The sequence below is a fragment of the Sus scrofa genome, chromosome 8, assembly GCF_000003025.6.
Source record: "Sus scrofa isolate TJ Tabasco breed Duroc chromosome 8, Sscrofa11.1, whole genome shotgun sequence".
Taxonomy (NCBI): domain Eukaryota; kingdom Metazoa; phylum Chordata; class Mammalia; order Artiodactyla; family Suidae; genus Sus; species Sus scrofa.
Genome location: NC_010450.4, coordinates 122,003,824 through 122,013,111, shown reverse-complemented (window position 1 = coordinate 122,013,111; position 9,288 = coordinate 122,003,824). Strand labels below are relative to the sequence as shown.

General features: G+C 45.5%; 1 protein-coding gene across 5 annotated transcripts in view; it reads left to right on the top strand.

Moving 5' to 3' along the window:
• RAP1GDS1 (Rap1 GTPase-GDP dissociation stimulator 1) overlaps positions 5,620–9,288 on the top strand; it is a 140,690-nt gene continuing 137,021 nt past the window's right edge. Inside the window, exon 1 of one of the 5 annotated variants that reach the window (XM_021101742.1) lies at positions 5,620–5,929. In XM_021101742.1, coding sequence (XP_020957401.1) covers positions 5,926–5,929 — 4 coding nt within the window. In that variant the 5' untranslated portion in view covers positions 5,620–5,925. The remainder of the gene's footprint in view (positions 5,930–9,288) is intronic. The other 4 variants (XM_021101741.1, XM_021101740.1, XM_021101743.1 and 1 more) reach the window with 4 other exon arrangements.

The window sequence follows — 9,288 nt, the reverse complement described above, 5'->3', positions numbered from 1 at the left end:
TTCAGCTGACATCTGGAATTTACCAGTCTCCCAACTTTTAGCCTGGACATCATTCTTTGGCACATTCTACTTTGCAACTGCTCAAATATAAATTTTACTGTGCAGTTTTCACCCTTACAACCCTCCAGTAGCTCCCTGCTGCCCTAAGGATAATGTTCAACCTCTTACCTCCGCTCAGCGCCCTCCAATCTTGGATCCCTCTTCCGGTCCACTTTTGTTCATGTCCTTCTCCCTTTCCGCACATCTGTGCACAGCTCACTCTAGCCTCAAACTGCTTGTGGTTTCCTCAGAGATTCAAACTCATCTCCAGGCCCATGTTCATAGGGCCTTCTGCTCGGCTGACTTCTCTTCCTTCTTCAGGTCTCTGCTTGATGGCATCTTTTCCAGGAGGCTCTGTGATGGGGTTGAATGTGCTACCGTATCTCGTTACTTACAGCACTGTACTCTTTTTCCATGTTTGTCTCTATCACTGTGATCCTTGAAGGCCAAAACTCTTATTCACCCTTGTGTACCTAACTCCTAGACAGAATGTCACATGCTCTCAATAAATATTGCTTTCTTTAATCTACTACTTCTTTTCCTGCCTCTATGTTCTTTCACCATATTCCATTTCTCAGAAACTTTCAGGACTCCCTATCTCCCACCTTATCAAGTTTAAATTCCTTCGCCTGGCTATTTTAGACCCCCACAATCTGTTCCTCGTACCACGTTTCCAATCCTATTCCCCAAGATGCCTCCAAACGTACCTTCTTTGGCCTTATGAATATGACATATCTGTTTCAATTTCTTGGAATAGACTCCTTTCTTCTCATTTTATTTTCAAAACATATTCCATCCATCCATATCGTCTCCTTATGCAGCCACCTTTGACTCCTTTGACTAGTTTTCTTTACATGTTAGTACTCAGAGACTTAGGTGATTTTTCTAATAGGAAGAAAGCTTAAAAATAGACCATTGCTACTCTTGTTTTGCATGACGTATACCTAAACCTACCTCTTAGAGCACCTAGCACAGTGCTAAGCAGAAGAGATGCTCAACAGTTACTTTACTGATTGTGACGTGAAAAAAATCTAAAAAATGTGTACAGGAGTTCCCGTCATGGCTCAGTGGTTAAGGAATCCAACTAGGAACCATGAGGTTGCAGGTTCAATCCCTGGCCTTGCTCAGTGTGTTAAGGATCCGGCATTGCCGTGAGCTGTGGTGTAGGCCAGCAGCTATAGCTTTGATTAGACCCCTAGCCTGGGAACCTCCATATGCCATGGGAGCGGCCCTATAAAAAGGCAAAAAAGACAAAAAAAAAAAAAATGTATACAATCTAGCCTGTAATGGTTGGGAGTATGTAGACATTGGTGACAGACTATGAAAAAAGAAGATTTAGATTTCATAAGATGTAAAAAATGGTTAATAGTTAAGTAAATGAGAGCGGGGAGGGATAAGGTTACACTGGGGTCAAGACAGTCCAGTTTTCAACCAGGACTGGCTTAACAAAGAGGCCTTTTAAAAATTGAGCTTAGGCAGAAGACTTGTTCACTGCCAAATGATTTTTTTATCAGTGCAGAGTTTAGTTAACTAGTCCAGTGAGAGTCCTTTAAATATTACTCAGAACATCATGGTGAAGAAGAGGCAATCAATTCCCTGCCTTTTTTCCTTTCTTTTTCTTTTTAGGGTTGCACCCGTGGCCTATGGAAGTTCCCAGGCTAGGGGTCAAATCAGAACTACAGCTGTTGGCCTACCCTACAGCCACAGCAACATGGGATCCGATCCATGTCTGCGACCTACACCACAGCTCACAGCAACTACCGGATCCCCAGTCCACTGAGTGTGGCCAGTGATTTAACCCTCATCTTCATGTATACTAGTCGGATTCATTCCCGCTGAGCCACAGCTGGAACTCCAGTTCCCTATTATTTTAAAGGACATTTGTTCTCTTTTCTTACTTCTTCTTCCTCTTCCCATTTCCTTTACAGAATTTAAATATTCTTTTTTTTTTGGCTACCCTGTGGCCAAAAAATTACTGGGCCAGGAATCAGATCCAAGCCACAGTGGCGAACTAAGCAGTAGCTGCAGCAATGCTGGATCCTTAAACCAATGTTCTGGGCCAGGGATCAAACCGGCATCCCAGAGCTTCCAAGACACCACCAATCCCATTGAGCCACAGCAGGAACTCCTTCAATCACCTTCTAACCTTTTTAAATTTACATGCATCAATGAAGTTTTGTTATAAACCTTGCTAAAAAGTAGTACTTCTGATCTGACTCTAAATGTTAAGAAATTAAAATATTTTTTCCTTGACACCTCTCTTCACCTGCCCCTGCCCTAATAATTTGTTACAAAATAAATCTGATACTATATGAATATACAGATATTCCTAGATAGAGTGTTGTGGCTCAGCAGGTTAAGAACCCAGCTAGTATCCCTGAGGATTCAGGTTCCGTCCAGTGGGTTAAGGATCTGGCATTGCTGGACTATGTGTGGCATTGCCGGACTCCAAACTGTGGAGTAGGTCTCAGATGCAGCTCCGGTTTGACCCCTAGCCTGGGAATGTCCATATGTAGCAGGTGCAGCCCTACAAAGAAAAGAAAAAAAATTTCCTCCTTTTTTTTGTAACAAGGATTTGTAATCAAATCCTCAGTATTGCTGAACCTGGAGCATGAGAATTAGTAGATTTATTCTGGAAAAATCTTTTGACATCAGGATAATATTTTCTAGCTATTTATGTGACTAGTGACTGGAAATATATCATGAAAGCAATTTTTCTAATATATAAGCTTTTTGAGATCAGGGACCCCAGTTTGTTTTTTATGCCTAGTGCCTATGACAGTGCCTGAAATACAGAAGGCATTTGATAATTCACTACTGATTCAATGAGTAAATAAATTAGTACAAAATCTAGTCTCTACCCTTTAGAAGATTCATAGTTTAAGACAACACAGAAGCGGTCATCATCATCATTTATAATAAATATTATATTTATTGAATAATTTTACTTGGTTAGGTGCTAGAGTTTATAAAAAAAAGAATATTAACAGTATTTTTGCTCTCTTTTAAGACAAAAATTCTGAAAGAATGAAAAGACTTTCATTCATACGACAGATTTTTATTGAACATTTGCTGTTCTAGCATTGTTCTGGTACTGAAGATAAAGTGACAAATAAAGCAGACAAAAATTTCTGACGTTGAGGAGCTCTAATTTAAATGGAAGTGACAGTCAATAAGCAAAATATATTAGTGATAAGTGCTAAGGAAAAAAGTATGGAGGTGTTGAAATTTTAGATATATTTACTAGGGAGGGCCTCATGTAGATAGCTTTTGAATAAAAAGATAAAGGAAGAGTGTTACGAGAAAAATGTTATATTCCTACAATAGGAGAAGGCGGGGACTGGAGGGGAACTAGTGTGTGAAAGAGGTAGAGGGTATACCTGCCCACCTCTGTGTGTAGCAGTCAGTGTCAGGTCTCACCATGGTTACACAGCAGTGCATTGGGACTCACTGTATGCAATATGCCCAGACAGCCTTCTAGTTTTAATCCGTAAGGGTGCTGAGGGGACAGCTTGTGGATTCAAGCAGAACAAAAAGGCACTTACAGTGTCAGGTGGGAGGTTATAAAACCTCAGCAGCCACTTTCGCTAGTTTCAATTCATGCATCCCAACAAAAGAAGATGCTCCTGGAAATTACTGTAATATAGGACTACAAAAGGAAGTAGCAGGAAAAGCATAGCAAGTGAACCTGAGAATCTGGAAGATTAATTAGGTTAAGGAAAGGGAGAGGGACAAAAAAATGAAGAGCAGCGATACAAAGACCCCAGGGTGGTTTCTGGAGAGGTCCAAAATGAATGTGGAACATGGTAGGGTAGGGGTATGTGTTGGTGTGTATGGACTGAATCATGTTCCCTGCAAATGTATATGCTGAAGTCCTAACATATCTCAGAATGTGACCTTATTTGGGAACAGGGTCACGGCAGATATAAAGATGAGGTCATACTGGAAGAGTTGGGCCCCTAATCAAAAATGACTGGTGTGCTCATAAAAAAGAAAAATGTCAACAGACATGCCACGTGAAGGCTGGAATTATGCTCCCATACGCCAAGGACCTACCAGAGCTGGAGAAGACCTGGAATAAATCCTCCCTTAGTGCCTCTACTTGGTAGTGTAGTAGAAGAGTCAAGAGTCTGATTTGATTGTCTTGGGCATCAGAACAGTCTAATAACTTTGACATCTATAGTTACATTGTATTTTCTTGTTTTTCCAAACCTCTCCTCCTTTTTGTTTCATTTTTGTTTTAGAAAATCTGCCCTGCTCAACAAATTACAAGGCCTATTTTGACTTGTGTGCTTTGTAGTATCAGTCATATAAATGGAAACGGATCTGACTGTAAGAGGGCCGCTGATGAAGGGCAGGGAGCACCTTTTCTCAACATTGGGCTGAAAGAGTAAAAGTTGAAAAAGAGAAATTTCCATTTAGCTATTCAGCATCTCCCTCCTACAGGCTGTGCTACTGCCTGCGCCCTTTCCCCGCCTAGACCGTAGTTGCTGCCGCCTGGGGAGACCGACCTGACTCCTCACCCCAACCACCGAGAGTCGGGGCGCGACCAGAGTGCAGGGAACGGGAAGGTTTCCCCCAGCCTCCTCCCGCAGGGCGGAGGACGCAAGACCAGCCTCTGTCTCGCGCGCATGCCCAGTTGGGAGGGTGCCCTCAAAAGGGAGCGCCCAGCTCAGGTTGTCCCCGCCGCTGGGGAGGTGCGGGGAGCAGGCGCTGGCCCCGTGGTCCAAGGAAACTCCGGCGTTCGACCCGATGGGGCCGCAGCCAACTGGGCGGACTTTTGGTTTCCTGCCTTGGCAACCTGTTCCCGCCGCGTTTAAAGGGAGCGGGGCAAAGATGGGCACATCCGAGGAGGGTGGCGCCCGACGGCCAGGGCACCCTTGTGACATGGCTTTTCGGGTGTCCTCCGGGGAAAGGAAGGCCGCGCTCCCCTAGGAAGGAGAACGATACGCTCCGAAGAAATCCCGGGGCGGTCACTCCTCTCGCTGCCGGGAACCTCTTTTAAACTGGCCGCAGCCAGGACAGACTTAACTGTCCCACTGATGTGCCCGCTAATGTTAAGCGCCCTTCCCGCGGCCACCTCCCTTCTCTGTGCCCAGCGGGCCCACACGGCTGCTCTGAAAACAAGCGTCCTCAGATATCTGTCTCCAGAGGCGCTGGCCTCATCGCCAGCATGTCCATGCCGGCCCCGTTTCAGGACGACTGCCTTGCTTCCCGACCACCCTCCCGGGTCTGAGGCGGCCCAGGGTCTCCTCCTTCGGGAAATTCCCGCCTGTGCACCCGGCCTGTCGGGTAATGAAGACTGGCCCGTTTTCCGGGTGTGGGTTGGCCAGGTCGGGGTAGCGACCTGGAAGGTAATAGTTCGGGCACAGCGTCCCGGTACCCAGCCTGCCCAGGGCCTACCCTCCGCCCCTCCGGCGGCAGCCATCAAGCTCCTCCGCGGCGGCTGCAGCCGGCCCGCAAACACACGCCCACCCGCACGCTCAGATTGACTTGCCCCGGGGGGAAAAAAAAGGGAGGCACTGAGCATGCTCGGCGGGGAGGGCGGGGCGCTCCCGGAGTGCGCGTCGGGGCGGGCGCTCCTCCGGCCGGCTCGGCGCCTCCGCCGCCTGCCCGCTCCGAGCTGCGCCCGCCGCAGGCTGCGCCCGCCCCGCCCTACCCCGCCCCGCCCCCCGCCGCTCGTCCCCGCCGCGGCCGCGCTGCCTGCAGCAGCAGCAGCAGCGGCAGCAGCAGCGGCAGCACCAGCTGCTCCTCCCCGGCGGCCGCCCCCCGCGGGTCCCTCCCTGGTTGCGGGAGAGACAGAGGTAGAGGGAGGACACAGCGCCGCGCCGCCCGCACCGGAGACCTTCGCCTCGACCTGCCGGCTCCTCACCCTCTGGGAGGAACATGGGTAAGTCATCCTTCCTCCCCCGTCATCGCCTGACATATTTCTCTTTCTCGGCGTGGTGCAGGGTGGGAAGCATTTCTCGCGCAAAGTTGCCGGATTTCTCCAGTCCACCGGGGTGAGGCAGTGGCTGTTTCTCCGGGGAGAGTCGGCGCACGCGGAACGCACGCCGGGTCCCAGGGCTGGGAGGGTCCAGAGTGCGGGGTGGGGTCGGGCCGCGGGGCCGGACCGCCGCCCGGCTCTCGGGCACCTCGCTGCCTCGCCTCCCCTCCTCCATTCTTCCTGCCCGAGCCGGTGCCCGGGCACCACGGAGCCTGCCCCGCGGGCTCGCATCCGCTGCCCCATCCCGGTTTCTTCAGAGGCCGCCGGCTTCCTTCCCCTCGCGGCTGCTGGGCTGGAGACTCGGGTCCGACCGCTAGAAAGACCACTTCACGTAACTTCCCTGTCTGGGCGACCTTTCCCCATCTTGGGGACTGCTCATCCCGAGGCGGGGAAGTGGGAGCAAGTAGTTTGTGGGGGTGATTTTACAACCTGCACGGAAATTATTTTCGGTGGGGGAGAGCGGACAGTCTCATAGGTTGAAAGGATGACTTGTCAGAGGCCACGAGGAACGTGAGGCAGGATGGATAGAGCCGCTAGCTGTTGAATTCGTGTTGGGTGACTACAGTGTGCACTATTCCGGTGTTCAACGCATTTTCTTGGCTCCTTCGCCTGTCTCCTGTAGCACGAAACTGCACCCTGCCTGTCTGTAACATGGTACCGAACTTACATACTAGTAATGCTTTCCCAGCTTCCCTTGTCGGAATCTATATAATGCGATTTTAGTTCCTTCGTGTTTGTGATTAATCTTAAGAGTTTGGGATGAGATATTTAAGAGTTGGGATGAGATGTTTTACAAAGCTACATATAATTAATCCTACTTTTTCATAATATGTTGCTTCATTGTTAAGTTCAGTAATTGCAAAAACGTCTGGTGGCTACGGTAATGTGATTAAAAGACGAAACATTTTTAAAAATTGTAGCGGTTTGGAATGCCATGCTTCTGCCTGTTCCCCAGTTTGCTTCCATTCCTGTCATAGTTTCTTTCTTCTTTTTAAAATTTGCTCCTTTGGCACCTGTCAACTCAGACTTTCCCCACCCCTTCCTTGCAAGTTATTTTAAGCTTGAGATGAGTGTGGACCTTTTATCTGTCAGTCTGGTGCCCAACACGTCCAGAGTTAGGTCATGGCAACTCAAAATCTTCAAGGAAATATCTAAATCTAGAAATGGTGTCTATGGAGCTCACTCGAAGAGCAAATGCTCCAAGCTCTGATTCAGACCTTTGGCGGAAGAGGTCATTTTTGCAAGAGGAGGTATAAATCTAGGACACTGAATTTTGTTTTCTGTTGTTCAGTTTTTTCCTTTTTAATGTGCTGTAGGTATGCTGAACATATTTCTGTAAAAGTTTGGTGGCCCATTTATTATTTATATAAATTTCTCTGGGAGTAGAATTTTAAATAAATATCAGTTCAGATTATTGGATACCTTGTGTCTTTCCTTTGAACATTGCAAAGGTTTTCTACTTAATTACAGGCCACAAGTAAAATAATTAACCCGAAAATCTTTGCTTGATTTCAAAGAGAGTCCAAATAGAAATCCATCTCTCATTTGAAGCTTCTCAGATACTCGGATTAAATCACCCTCTCTCCTCATACCATTCTGTTTGTACCTTGTTGGAAGCTTTTTAGACCTTACATAATCTGCTTTATAACAGAGTTGTTTATGTGTTTGTATTGTGCATTTAATCATGCATTCTAGAAGGTGAAAATTACGTCGTTTTAATTTCAGGGTCCTCCACAGTGCTTTCTACATAGTAGGTATTCAGTAAATCTTTGGTAAATTAATTATTGAACTGGAAACCTATCTATTATTTTCAACTGGGGAACCTGAAAGTCTGGGCCCTGAACAGACATTTGGGTTGATAGATTTTGTGCAGGTGGTGGAGGTGTGGAGGAACTGGGTACAGAGAAGTATAATTATACTGTGACTGCTCTTCTCTTTCTCTCAAAAAAAAAAAAAAAAAGTTGTGTCGTCTCAGATGTGTGGGTTTTGGAACAGCCACTAGGCAAGCTATTTCTTCCTACACTGCTCTTTTCAATGGTAAGGTGGTTTTGTTTACCATCAGTAGACATATACAATAATGTAAAATTGAAACATTGAAAGACAATATTATATTCTAAGCCAAGGAAGTTATTATAGCAATTCCTATATACATAAGGGTATACTGATAAGCGATAGGGGTCAAAAAAATCGCTAATGTCATTTTCATAAGTAAATATGGTGATTTTTAAAGAAGATATTGTTATGGCAGTGATTTTTCTCCAGAAGAAAGTGAAGGAAACTTCCAATGTAACCTTATGGACCATGTCTATTATTTTTATGTATACATTTATATATATATATACTTAAAATTCAGTGTGTACTTAATATTTCTTGTATACCTACCGTGGGAGGAGAAAGATCAAGAAGACATTCGTTTTTCAGGTTGCTTACAATCTTAACAGGAATGATACATACACAGATAACATTAATAGAAATAAAGTATGAGTGGCACGGAAGACCTTTACGTATCATATAGATTCAGAGGATGGAGAGAAGTTTTTAGAAAAATAATGTTATCTGAGCAAAGGTTGGTTAAGCTTCTGAAAGGTAGAAATGAACGGAGACTGTTCATCAGGATGACGGTGGAGGGAGAGAAATGACATGAAAATATAGAGATAGGAATTTTCATGTTTTTTCAGGGTATGATTAAATAACCATGTTTGGCTGGATCAAAAGGTAGGGAAAGAGTGGATGACAGAGATGAAAAAGTGTTAATAGATAAAGAACAGATAATGGAGGACTTTGAATGCCACGCCGAAGAAGTTTGGGGGCTTGACTTGTCAACTGAGGGACTAGTAAACATTTTTATGTAGTTAAGTGATGGAGCACATCTGTGGTTTAGGAAAATCAATTTGTCAATTGAGTGCAGGATGGATTGAATGAAAAACTAGAGAATACTTCAGAAGGCAGTTGCAGTTTGGGTAGAAATGTACACCGGCCTAAACCAGGCTATGGCAGTGAGAATAGAATATTGTAAATAAAGAACAAGATTTACATATGGAATCAGGAAAGGAGTCATACACTACTGTCTGGGCAATAATGAGAATGTGGGATCTGTTAAATATGTATTTAATCCATTGGAAGAGGAAAGATGAAGAGTCAGTTTTGGACCTGGGGAGTTGGACTGTTCGCCTTTTCGATTCTCTGCCTCTTGATGACATTAGGTTATATATTCATATTGTTTTTTAATTTAATTTTTTATAGTTGATTTACAACGTTGTGCC